The sequence below is a fragment of the Glycine max genome, chromosome 3 (assembly GCF_000004515.6).
Source record: "Glycine max cultivar Williams 82 chromosome 3, Glycine_max_v4.0, whole genome shotgun sequence".
Classification (NCBI taxonomy): domain Eukaryota; kingdom Viridiplantae; phylum Streptophyta; class Magnoliopsida; order Fabales; family Fabaceae; genus Glycine; species Glycine max.
The window spans coordinates 9567941-9581679 of NC_016090.4; the positions used below are offsets into that span (position 1 = coordinate 9567941).

At 31.3% G+C, this 13739-nt stretch overlaps 1 protein-coding gene and 1 pseudogene across 1 annotated transcript; both read right to left on the reverse strand.

The window, feature by feature from the left end:
• Positions 1–2501: 2501 nt before the first annotated feature.
• LOC100806453 (uncharacterized) lies at positions 2502–4693 on the reverse strand (annotated as a pseudogene).
• Positions 4694–5687: 994 nt separating this feature from the next.
• On the reverse strand, positions 5688–6322 carry LOC121174548 (protein NRT1/ PTR FAMILY 2.12-like). The gene is made up of 2 exons (XM_041013901.1): positions 6116–6322; positions 5688–5987 (listed from the first exon to the last, which is right to left on the reverse strand). Exons 1-2 carry the CDS (start codon positions 6320–6322, stop codon positions 5688–5690), a joined length of 507 nt encoding a protein of 168 aa, XP_040869835.1.
• Between the last annotated feature and the right edge of the window lie 7417 nt (positions 6323–13739).

Consider the following 13739-nt stretch of genomic DNA (forward strand, 5'->3'; position numbering starts at 1 on the left):
TGCAGCACAAGAAAGCATTCAGATAAAGAGCTTAGTTAGAGATATGTTACACAAAATAGATTACACAATGGAGCTCTTTTGTGATAATGAAAGTTCCATTTAATTATCATCAAATCCAGTTTTTCATAGGCACACCAAACATATAGAAGTGCATTACCATTTTATTAGAGAAAAGGTGTTGAATAAGGAGATTGACTTGAAGAAGTTTCATACAAAGGAACAACTGGCTGATTTTTTACAAAGGCTATGGAGAAAATCTTGTTTGAGAAGTTCAGAAGACAACTTGGAATCATGAAAAAGGAGCATTCATTAAAGGGGAGTGTGATAAATAATGCATGACACAAAAGAGGAAATTAAGCAGCTGATGTGTTGATGACCAATCTTTAAATCTTGTTAGTATTCCTTGATTTATGCAATTAAAATAAGTTGTTGTTGCAACATATTAGGAGAATCATTGTCATTTTAAATTTAGCCAAAGTCTAGAAGTTTGTTTTCCTAATTTTAGCATCACTAGTCATGTATAAAACCAACACTCTATCTCTGTATTCCTCAGTTCATTACACAATAAAACACAAATTGGGTTCTGGTAGCCTATTTTTCATATTTCAAATATTCATTTATTTGTTTTAGCTTGCTCTAAGTTAAGCCAAAGGACTCATTTTATATATAGCTTAAAATTGTAAAAGATATTTTCTACGTTCCCAATAATTTCTGCTAAAACTAGTATGCAATTTCCTTTTAAAAATATACATGCATTATGGAGTATTTTTTACCAAAGGTTTTTTCACTGGAAAGCTAAATAGTTCTCTACGTGTCATGTTAGGACAACAATTAACTAAATTTTTTTCTTGGAATTGAATGATAATATTACAATTTGAACTTTGAATATATATATATATATATATATATATTAAATTAGCATAAAATTAATAGGAATTTTTTTTATAAAAAGTAATATATTATATATTGTATAAGACTTAAGAGAATTGCAAATGACTAAATAATAATCATATAGAAAATCTATATCTATATTTATTTATTAATACTACCTTCAAAAGAATTGAAGGTAGCACAAATGGTAACTTTGTATAGGTGTCACCTATATACCAACTCATCACCTTCTCACCTTATAAAAATTTAAAAGCTTAATTATATTTTTTATTCTTCTAGTTCTTTTAAGTTTCAATTATACCGATCAACTCTTAATAAATGTATGGATTTACTCTTCCAGATCTCATTTTTTCTAATTGAATTTTCTTAATATTATTAATTGTGCAATTTTAGTCCCTCAAATTTTTATAATACTATTATTAAAACTATTTTTTTTAGATAAAATCACACAATTGTGATAATTGAAGACTAAAACCTTACCATTATGATAGCTGGGAAATTCAATTAGCAAATTGAAATACATGAGGACTACAATTGCATAACTTAAAAGGAGCTTAATTAACACAAATTAAACATAAGAGACTAAAATTACACATTAATAATAACTATGAGATAAAAAACACAATTAAATAAAAATTTAACTATTAAAAGAATAAAAATATTTAAAACAAATAATCTAACAATTCAATTAAATAACGAAATTGTTTCATCTCTTTCTTCATGTCATATAACTGTCTTTCGAAAAAAAGAAGAAAAAAAGACACTTCCTCTTCTCATTTTGTTTTCACAAGCTACGTTACACTTGGGTACCCATAAAGTTTGTCAATAATATTAAAGCTTTTACCATAAAACCAATGCTACAAACTATGAATTTGTACATGTACAAACCGAAACCAATATAATTTTCCCCTAAATAGAGCACTTAAGTATTGTAATTATATCCCTTGTAAATAGATAACTTAAGTATTGTCATTATATCTTGAATTAAATGTCTCAAATTTTTAGTATATATTTAAATTTTAGTTCGAGTTTCTGATAAATTTTTTATCATTGAATCTTTTATATATTAAAAGTTTTACTCTAAATTCTTGCTGTCACAAATTTTTTTATCAGAGACTCAAAACAAAAAACAAATATATGATACCTGAAAGTTATTTAAGTCTTATACATTTTATTCAATCAATTACCAAATATATTTGGACATTAAGTCTTGTTTGAGGACATATTCAGGTTAGAAGGAAGCAAAGGTTTTGAATGTGGGAATAAATATGTTCTACTATTTTGAAAAATTAAATTAAAACTTGAAAAAAATAATAAAAATTATATATAAATTTATCTATCTTAAATTTTTATTGTCTCCAAAAGTAATTGGTTTATATATATATTTTCCCCTTGTAATTTATTAATCAGAATCCTCAGGCAACAACATTCATCTTTACTTTAGTAACAGGGCCTTAAATTATTGAACTTTGACTGTAGAGCCGCTATGTAGCACGAATACCTTTGGTAGTTTGGTATAGTTGCCCGCAGGCATGTATGCTTTCAAGGGAAACGAATTCTCTCTATTTTCTTTTTTGTTAATTTCTTTTATTTTTATGTTTTTAGAAAAATAAATCAAAAGATGCATATTTTATGAGAATTCAAGATGAAGTAACACTAATTTTCTCAGAAAAATTCTATTCTTCTGAGAGATGTTATGAATAAATCTTCTAAGATGCCTTTTTAAAAATCACTATCACTACGGTATGATATACAGCAAAAGAGCTATCTATCGCCCATGAAACTCCTAGTACTATACAGATTAACAGAAGTGGCCAAAACTGAAATTCAGCTAAAGTACTATACAGACGATATTTCCGATGCTTTGGAATCCAGTTCTTCTTGAGGATTATTAAGAAATTCAGCTAAAGTTGGCACTTCAAAGTCAAACCTGGGGTTCCTCATTTGGCTCGGCAAGTTGATCTTCCTCTGTTATTTTCTGAAGTTCTACATTCTCCCAATCTTCGAGAACAACTATTCTATTCTTAGTTTCCCAAGTGTGGATCAATCGATCCAACCCTGGCTGCCAAATAATATCCCCCCCTTCTCCTTTCAGTATGAACTTATACTGGAATGTTTGTCCAGCAGGCATATCCTGATTACACAAAGGAAGCATATACAACATTTATAAAAGTTTTTGATCCAACAATATTTTCAAATTCTGAACAGATTTTACTCACCAGCTCCACAGCCCATACATGTCCTTCAGACCATGTCATGGGTAATGCCTCTAAAGGGTCCCATGAACCAAGCACAGGATCACCTCCAACTATAAGAAACTGTTCACCAAAATTACAAGTCTTTTGTAACTGGAACGATACACGAACAAACTTTGATTCATCTGCACAACAAATTACAATGTTGGGATTTTGAGTTCCACGGCATATATATGTAGTAGAAAAAATACAAAAGGTCATTAGAACCCACTTGTTTGTTCACTTTGTTGAGCCTGAGGCTCCACAGTTTCCAAGTCCACCTGCAACATTTTATTCGGGCCAAGAGACTGTCTCATCAAACATGCCAAAACCTTGTACGTTCTCAATTTATTTAATGTAAATACAGCAACTAGACAACCATTTCTTAACGAATTTCCCCACATAACAGAAAAGCCAATTAGTTTGGGAACAAAACATGGATTTAGATCTTTAAATACTTTTAGTGTTGTTCTGCAATCAGAATTTGACTCTTTTAGTGTTGTTCTCCAATCAGAATTGGAGTTTTAATTAGGTAACCTATGCTAATTTTTAATGCAAAATTTATAACACGAATTATTGAGGTGAAACTCCAACTCCAATTGAAAACCAGTACTAAAAGTATTAAGAAATTGCATCTAAGTTTTGTCTTTCATTTGGCACATATCCTCTTGAATTATACAAAATCATTGAAATAAATTCTCAAGACAGTAAAGAGGCTCCACCAGTAACACCAAAGCAACAGAGAAAACTTCAAACCCGAAATATGCTGGAAAGAATCGTACCAAGCTATAAAAAACAAAGTAAATTGTTGAAGTCGCCAAACATTTCAAGAAATAACCATTCCCATAAAAGGGAAACAAAAAAAGAAAGTGAAAATGGAATCAGAACCAAGAAGTCTGGCATAGCAGTAATTCGAAATGTTTCGTAACAAGTTTTCGATCTACGCATACTCATACAAAAGGGAGAATATTTAGCGTATAAAAAGAAACCAAAAGGTGAGAAGAAACTGGGCAAGCTACTAGGAAACACGAAATTTCAGAAAAAGGAAAGAAGAAAAAAAACAAGAAAAGAAAAAGAAGCATATTTTGAGAACCCAACAAGAATCACCCCCACTTGAAAGCAATCATGTTCCTAACATGCAAACGAGAAACACCCCAAGAAGACCAAGAACAAACAAAAGAATTATGATAGTTCCAACAAAGAAAAACAAAAAAGTGAAACTAAGCATAGAAAAAAAAAGAAGCAAACCTGGTCCTTTGGTGGCACTGCATGAACAGGGTAAAGATCATTGTTTCGAACCAGTTTCAGGAGCAATAAATTCCATCCCCTTTTCTCATTTTTGGAACGAAGGGTGAAGCAGAATTCGGGTCTATCAGAAACACAACGGGGAACTCTGGGAGAGAAGGGTCCTAGAGTCTCGACCGTGGCCTTAGAACAAGAGCTTGTGAGGGCTTTCATCATTGGTGAAGTTTGTTGTGCCACACAACAATGAGTTTCTGGGGTGTGAGTGAGACACTGGTTTGGTTTTTAGTTCCCTTCTTCGATCGCTTTAGTAGTTGAGAATCTTGAATCTATCTGGTGCTGACGGTGAGGGTCGTTTTATATAGTGGTGGGGTTTACGCAGTTTTTTTATCCACGTGTATGTGTCATGTGGACAGGAAGTGGCATCACTGGAATTGGTTCACGTCTTTTTTAAGTGAAATACTATTGCTATATTTTTTATTTTTCTAAATATTTAAACATTTTAGTTTTATAAAAATTTAAACTTCTATTTTATATTTTAATAAAAGAGAAAATAGATTATGTATTAAAAATATAAAATATTTTTACACTGTCATTCAATTACATTTTATAAATAATTATGTTTCATAATTTTTTTAACATTTTATAAATATGTTATTAGCTTCTCATAAGAAATTAAAATCATGTACTTTTTATAAAAAATTTAGAGAAGTTTTGGGGAAAAAATATATTTACATTATTTTTACACTATTATTTCTGATAAAAATGGAAATAAAATGAGATTGATCTTTTTACTTTTTTAACATAAAAGATAAATATGATAATAACAAAGAAATGGCAACAAGTGTTTGAAGAATCATATTGACTGAGATAATAACATGTTTTTTGTATAAGTATATATTCAAAATAGTAATAATTTTACAAGAGTCTGAGTCCTTTGTTTGACATAAATAGGCAGAGGTTTAATTTGAGGAATTGTAGTGAAAGACTGAAATGACCACATAAAAGAATAGCTGCCAAAAATTTAGATGAGGTTAATGAAGTAATTTTGATTTTACATTTCTTTATCATTTGGATAGAAGATAAAAATAATAGATAATATATAATAAATAAAAGATAGATAATAGATAACGGTTGAAATGTATGCATAGGTGAACCATTTTTTTCTTAGATTTTGCAATAGTTTAGTGTTTATTTTGTTGCGTAAATGACATCGAATATATATACTGGACTGACATATATAACACTTGCTAATCCAGCATTTATTCTAAACAAATTGAACATTTATTGATAAAAAATTAATTATTTTCCCAATACCCCTCAAGGCTCAAGTTTCTCCACAACTTTTTCTTCGACATTAACCTTATAACGGTAATGTTTAACACATAACAAGATATAGACGAGATTAATCGAAGCTAACCCAGCCACGAGGAAGTAATAGTAGTCCAATCTTCCAGCATTGATGTCATCATTCAACCAATCAATTCCATCATGCTTTCGAGTCAGTTGGTGCACAACATTAACCACCAAGGTTCCAACATAAATTGAAAATGCCACCACAAGATATTGCAAAGAGTTTCCTATCCTTTTCATTTTATCTGGTGACTCAGTGCTGTAGAACTGATTGTGTCCAATAAGTGTAAAATCTCACATTGCACTCATGAGTGCACCATGTGAAATAGCCACACCCCTTGTTTGTCACTCCACCAAGCCAGCACTTACCATTGTGAGAATTGAACACACATCACCAATGGTGATTGGGGAACAAGCCTATGGTGATTAGGGACACCATGTTGTGTTATGGGAATCAAGCAGAGAATGCCTAAAGCCCGGATTGGAAGCACTTTGATCAAACATTTGACTTCTTCCATTTGCTGAATGTTGCAAATCCTCCAGGGATTCTTCACACAATCTTCTGTGTTGAGATCGTTGTCCTGTATAAGGTTTAGAAACATTAAGAATAATTATGGTCTCATCAAACTTTCTATTTTGCGAAGGGAACTCTATTTGTAGGCCTCCTATATTCAATGGTGTGGGTTATCATTACTGGAAAACCCGTATGCAAATCTTCATAGAGGCTATAGATTTAAACATTTGGGAAGCCATTGAATTCGGTCCTTACATCCCTACTATGATAGCAGGAAATGCAACTATAAAAAAAACCTAGGGAATAATGGGATGAAGAAGAAAGGAAAATGGTACAATATAAATTAAAGGTAAAAAACATAATTACATCTACATTAGGCATGGATGAATATTTTAGAGTATCAAACTACAAGAATGCAAAAGAAATGTGGAATACCTTACAAGTAACCCATGAAGGAACAACTGATGTAAAAAGATCTAGAATAAATACCCTAACCCATGAATATGAATTGTTTAGAATGAATCAAAATGAAACTATACAAGATATGCAAAAGAGATTCACACGTATAGTAAATCATCTTGCATCATTAGGAAAGATATTTCCTAATGAAGATCTTATTAACAAAGTTTTGAGATGTTTAAGCAGGGAATGACAACCAAAGGTAACGACAATTACAGAATCAAGAGACCTTACTAACATGTGTCTTGCAACTCTTTTTGGAAAGCTTCAGGAACACGAAATGGAACTCATGAGACTAAATCAACATGAAGAAAATGACAAGAAAAAGAAAGGAATCACACTTAAAGCTTTATCTTCAATTCAAGAAGAAAGTGATAAAGAAGACTTGAATGAAATAGAAGAGATGATGATTTTAGTTTCTTCGGAAAGAAATTCAATAAATTCCTAAGAAACAAAGAAAATTAAAGAAGACCAAACTTCAAACCAAAGAAAAGAGGAGAGGATTCATCTTTTTTTCCAAAGTGTTATAAATGTAATCAACCAGAACATCTGAGAGTTGATTACCCGAGTTTCAAGAAAAGAATGGAAAGATCAGAGAGGAAAACCTTCAATGATAAGAAAGCAAATAAAGCTTATGTCACTTGGGAAGATAACAATATGGATTCATCCGAAGAAGAGGTAACATATTCTAACAATAACTTATCTATTTCCTTTGATGAACTTCAAGATGCATTCACTAATTTACATAAAGAATCAGTCAAACTTGCAAAACTTGTTTCATTTTCCAAGAAAACTATTTCAAACTTAGAAAAGGAAGTTTTGAAATTAAATGAAGAATTAGAAAATCTTAGAACTAAAGTCAAAACTTTAAAACCAATTGACACAAATCAATCTTATACCATAAAAGTAATACAAGATAGAAAAGAAGCATCTAACTCATGTAATTGTTGTAGCAAGTTTATAGAAGAAATCAAGGATCTGAAAAATTCTCTTGTCAAATTTACTATTGGCAAAAATAATTTAGATATTATACTAGGAAAGCAAAGATGTGTTTGATAAGGCTGGATTAGGATATCGACATGATAAAAAACAAAAATTATATAAAAATTTATTTTCATATACTCAAAAGAATAGTTCTCCTTTCTTAACATGTTTTTACTGTGGAAAGAAATGACATAGAGCATCTACATGCTATTTTAGGAAAAATAGTAATAATATTAAAATTATATGGGTTTCAAAAGGATCTTTTATCAAAACTGACATTCAAGGACCTAAGAAAGTTTGGGTACCTAAGTCATAAACATGATTATATAGGATTCTTTGAAGAAGAGTTGGTACATTGATACCAGATACTATAAACACATGATTGGAGATGCATCAAAGTTTACTTATATTTCTCCCAAGAATAGAGGACATGTGACTTATGGCGACAACAATAAAGGTAGAATCCTTGGAGTCAGAAAACTAGGTACGAATTCATCTACCTCCATTGAAAATATTCTACTTGTTGATGGTCTTAAGCATAGTCTACTAAGTGTTAGTCAATTATGTGTTAAAGGCTATCTAGTATCATTTAACTCTCGTAATTGTGTTATTGAAAACAAACATGATAGAAATATAAAACATATAGGCTTTAGATCAAATAATGTATACATGATAAATTTAGATAAAACATCAAATCATGATCAATGTTTTCTTAGTAAAGATGATGATTCTTGGTTATGGCATAGAAGAATTGCCCATATAAACATGGAACATTTAAATAAACTAATTTCTAAGGATTTAGTTATTGGTTTACCAAAACTTAAATTTGAAAAAGATAGATTATGTGATGCTTGTCAAAAAGGAAAACAAGTAAGGGTTTCCTTCAAATCAAAGAATATTATGTCTACAATTCAACCCTTACAACTTTTGCATATGGATCTTTTTGGCCCCTCTAGAACTATGAGTTTTGGAGGAAACTACTATGCTCTTGTTACAGTTGATGATTACTCAAGATTCACATGGACATTATTTCTCAGTCATAAAAGAGATGTTTTTCATGCTTTCAAGAAACATGCTAAAATCATTCAAAATAACAATAGAACTATGATCATTAAAGAATATATTCATGTTGCTTTTGATGAAATTAACCCAATTAGGCCATGAAAGGAAATTCTTGATGATATTTTAGATTCTTTAGAAGGTATACATATTCTTGGTGAAGAGCACAAAGGAAAAGGAAAGGGAAATGATGAAGACTTTCAAATTGATGAAACAAAAACAAGTATAGATCTTCCAACAGAATGAAGAACTTCAAGATACCATCGTTAGTGACATATCTAAAGGGGTAACAACTAGACACTCTCCCAAAGATGTTTGCAATAATATGGTTTTTGTTTCTTTAATTGAACCTAAAAATTTAAAACAATTCATAATTGACGAACACTGGATTATAGCTATGCAAGAAGAGTCAAATCAGTTTGAAAGAAATAAAGTTTGGGAATTAGTTGACAAACCCGATAATCATCTAGCTATAGGAACTAAATGGGTATTCAAAAACAAATTGGATTAACATGGAATAGTAATTAGAAATAAGGCTAGGCTAGTGGCCAAAGGATATAATAAAAAAGAAGGAATAGATTATGAGGAAACTATGCTCCAGTAACCAGATTAGAAGCCATTAGAATGTTATTAGCTTTTGCATCCATAATGGACTTTAAACTCTATCAAATGGATGTTCAAAGTTCCTTTTTAAATGGTTTTATCCAAGAAGAAGTATATGTGTATCAACCACTTGGCTTTGAAAGCTCAGAAAAGCCCAATCATGTCTTTAAATTGAAAAAGACTTTATATGGTTTAAAACAAGCCCCTAGGGCTTGGTGTGAACGTTTGAGTAAATTTCTTTTAGAAAAAGGTTTTTCAAGAGGAAATGTTGATACCACCCTTTTTATTAAAAGAAAATTGAATGATATATTCTTAGTACAGATATATGTTGATGATATCATTTTTGGGTCAACTAATGATTCTCTTTGCAAAAAATGGTAATGTATGAGTACATGAATTTTGATGATGCCAAAGAAGAATCAAACAAGGCCACTTCAAAGGATAAGCATTTGCTTCAAGATTAATTCAACAAACAAAGCCTTGTTTCAAGATTCACTAAAGATCAAGTCTTGCCTCAAAACAAAGGGTTTCAAAGTCATGCAAGGCTCTGGTAATCGATTACCAGGAAGTGTAATCGATTACCATAAGGGAAGAATGAAAAAGACCTATTGAAAAGGGTTATGAATTTGAATTTTGAACATGTAATCGATTACCATATATTTGTAATTGATTACCAACAATGAAACTCCTGAAATTCAAATTAAAAAGTCATGACCCTTCAAATTATAACTGTGGAATCGATTACTAGTGGAGAGTTTTCAGAAAATCTGACAAGAGTCACATCTTTTGATTGGACTTGTAAATGGCCATCAAAGGCCTATAAATAGGTGGCTTGGGCATGTATTTTGTAGAGAGAGTTTTGCTTGTTCAAAATGTCTTATCCTCTCAAAAGGAAATGAAGAGAGATATTTCAAGAGAACTTCATTGCCAAATGCTCTCTCAAAAGAAACTCTTGGGCAAACACTTGCAAATCTATTAAGAGTTCATCCATGGACTTCAATTGTAATATCTTTCTCTTCAAGAGAAAATTCCTCTTCTTTCTTCTTATACAAAGAGACTGATTAAGGGACCGAGGGTCTCTTAAGTTGTAAGGAATTCTGAACACAAGGGTGTAGAAGCAAGCTTCATGATGTTGAATCAAGTTGATTCAAGAAGTTTTGATAATGACAAAGATGATGACAAAAAACCCAAAGAATGATTTCAAGATTAAATCAAGAACAATTCAAGAATCAAGAGAAGTTTGATTTCAAGATTCAAGAAAAGATGAATTCAAGTTTCAAGAGAGGAAATCAAGAAGACTTCACAAGGGAAGTATTGAAAAGATTTTTCAAAAAAACAAACATAGCACAGTTTTGTTTTTGAAAAGAGTTTTTCAATCTATCTTAAAATCTTATTCTGCACTCGAGAACCAAGCATATTGAAATTAGACACCATTTCTTGAGAGATCATGTTCAAAAAGGGCATTGTGTACTAGAATTTGTTGACACAAAGAATCAGTTAGCTGATATCTTTATAAAACCTCTCCCTAAAGAAACTTTATTTGCTATTAAAAGAGAATTAGGACTCTTAGATATAAATAACTTAGATAAATATCTATTTTGTTTGTCTATTTTTTATTATTTTTCTTATGATTGTTAACTTTTGATTGAGTTTTGATGACCAAAGGAGTTTTGGCAGTTGCAGGATACGCATGTAATCGATTACAACTCGTCCCTAGTGTTGTTGAGGTCAAACATTTATTTGCTATTGGTTCTAGTGTTGTTGCCTCCTTTGGATAACGAAAGGATGTGGATGGCCAATGGGTGTGTAAACACGACCTTCCACCTCCAATTCCTAATGAATGCCCACCCTCCCCACCACCGCAATAGGATTCCTCATCTTCCTTACTGAATGACATTCTCACTGAGCTTAGGTATCTTCGGGCTTTCACCGGTGATCGTTTCGATGCTATGGACTCACGCATCACGTGTCTTGAAGACGACATGAGCTTCATTCATCGTTGCTTTGATCCTCTGGCAGATCCATAGAAGTTTATTGTACATCCTACTTTTATCTAGTATTATAAGTCATTAATTTTCTGGACAATTTACTATTTCAGCCTTGTATTTGGCTTTGGATATTTTAGCACTTGGTTCCTTTATGCTTGCTTTAGATACTTAGCTCTTGGTTATTTCGTGTTTGCTTTGGATATTTCGCACTTGGTTATTTTATGTTGCTATGGATGATTAGCTTTTGATTATTTTTTGATGATTGCTTTTGATTTTCTGGCTTCATTATTTTGTCTGATATTTTTGACTTTTTGATGTTTCCAAAGGGGGAGAGAAACTCAAGAAAACGGGTAGACTCTTTTTTCTAAACATAGGAAATAAATTGAAAAATTAAGTGGGAGTAAGGGTGAGTGCTCGCCTTGCAAATAGAATATCTTTTAATCATGGTTTCATATAGCTGTCATCATCAAAACGAGGGAGAATGTGATTGCATATGTTGTATGAAGGTTTTGATGATGGCAAAGATTGAAGCAATTCAAAGTTTACTACAAGTTCAAGACAAGATCAAGAGATCATGAGAAAGGATTCATGATAGTCCATTATTTGTTAAAAGAATATCTTAAAAGATTGCAAAGGTTTGACCTTAAATGCTTCAATTTTCAAAATCTCTTATAAAAAGTTTTCAGTGTTTTTACACATTTTAAAATAGTATATTTCTCTATGGTAATCGATTGCCATAAGCTGTAATTGATTACCAAGAGCAAAAATTAATTTTGCAATGTTTTTAGAAAGTTTGAATTTGAATTTTAAAGGCTGTAATCGATTACCACCTTTCTGTAATCGATTAACAGTAACGAAATTTCAAAAAATAACTCTGAAAAGTCACTTCCTTTCATGAGAGTTTGAAAAACCACCAAAGGCCTATAAATATGTGACTTGTGTAAGAAAATCTTCGAAGTTTTTTAGAACTTCATTGTTTTATTCTCACAAAAGAAAACCTTTGGCCAAACACTTGCATATCAATTAAGGATTCTTCTAAGTTCTTCAAGTTGTATTATTTTTTTGTTAAAGAGAAAAAAAAATCTTTCGTACTTCAAAAACAAATTGTTGTTGTAATCAAGAGGCAGTGGGTCATTGATTTGTAAGTTTTTCTGAACACAAGGGAAAGGTATCCCTAGGTGGTTCAGAAGTTGTAAAGGAATTTACAAGGATAGTGGAAATCTCAAGTGGATTGCTTGCAATTCTCTCTTCCCTAAATTGAGCTTGCAATTCTCTCTTCCCTAATCTCATTTACATTATTGCGCTTTAATTTTATTTTTCACATTTAAAGAGCATCGAATAAATTGTTCATTGCTTTTTTTTTTGCATATTATGTCTGCATATATCTTTTAAAGAGAGAATTAAAATTTGTTAGGGGAAAATTTTGAAACTGAATTCACCCCCGCCCCACTTAAGTTATTAAGGCCACTTGTTTAACAGCTGAAACTGAAAATTTTGAAATTTGAAGTAAGCCGCGAAATGGTGGAACGAAGAACATGAGGAAGCTCAACATGGGTCTTTGAAGACGAGCTTCAGCAATGTGACCTCCTAGGCCTGGAAGCTAGTGAGACATAGCCTAGCCTATTGAATTTCAAAATGAAATTTGTTTAGAGAAAATCGCAAAACCGTGGAACAAAGAAGTAGAGGAAAGAAGGCGTAGCTCGTACAAGCGGGAGTAATATAATAATGCCAAAAAATGAAGGAGATGACGCGTGGAAGAACTGATCATTATTTTATTATTAAAGATAGATAACCACTGGAGTGACCTGTTTGTGTGTAATGAGGAGCTGGATGCATTAAGATAAAGATTTTATGGTCGGTTTGGTTCAAAGGAAAAATATTTTTGAAACTCACATAATTTTTATAGGAGTGTTCATAGAAAAATACTTTGATGGTAAGTTTGATTTTGGGAAAGAATCAAAGCAAATAGAAAGAAGCGAAAAGATAACAAAAAAAAAGAGTAAAAATTTGGATAATTTTGTATGTTGTTTAATGAGAAAGAAAATAGAAGAAGTAAAAGTTAAGGAAAATAATAGGAAAAAAATGAATAAAGAGTAGATGAGTGTTTAATATTTGGTAATAAAGAAAGATAAAAAAAAATGTGAGTGTGTAAACTCTCACATTTTCTTTTCTTTCACTTTTATAAAGAAGAGGAAAATGATATAAAACCTACTTATAATAATCTTTCATTCTTTTATCTCTTTCAATCAAAGGATGAAAGTTCAACAAAGGATAGGTATTGTCAATTCATTTCCACTATAATGAAAGTTGAAAGTTCTCCCCTACTCCACCCTCTCACTTTCATGCAAGTCGAAAGAAGCCTGTGTGACAAATAATGCATGACAGAGCAGAGGAAATTAAGCAGCTGGTGTC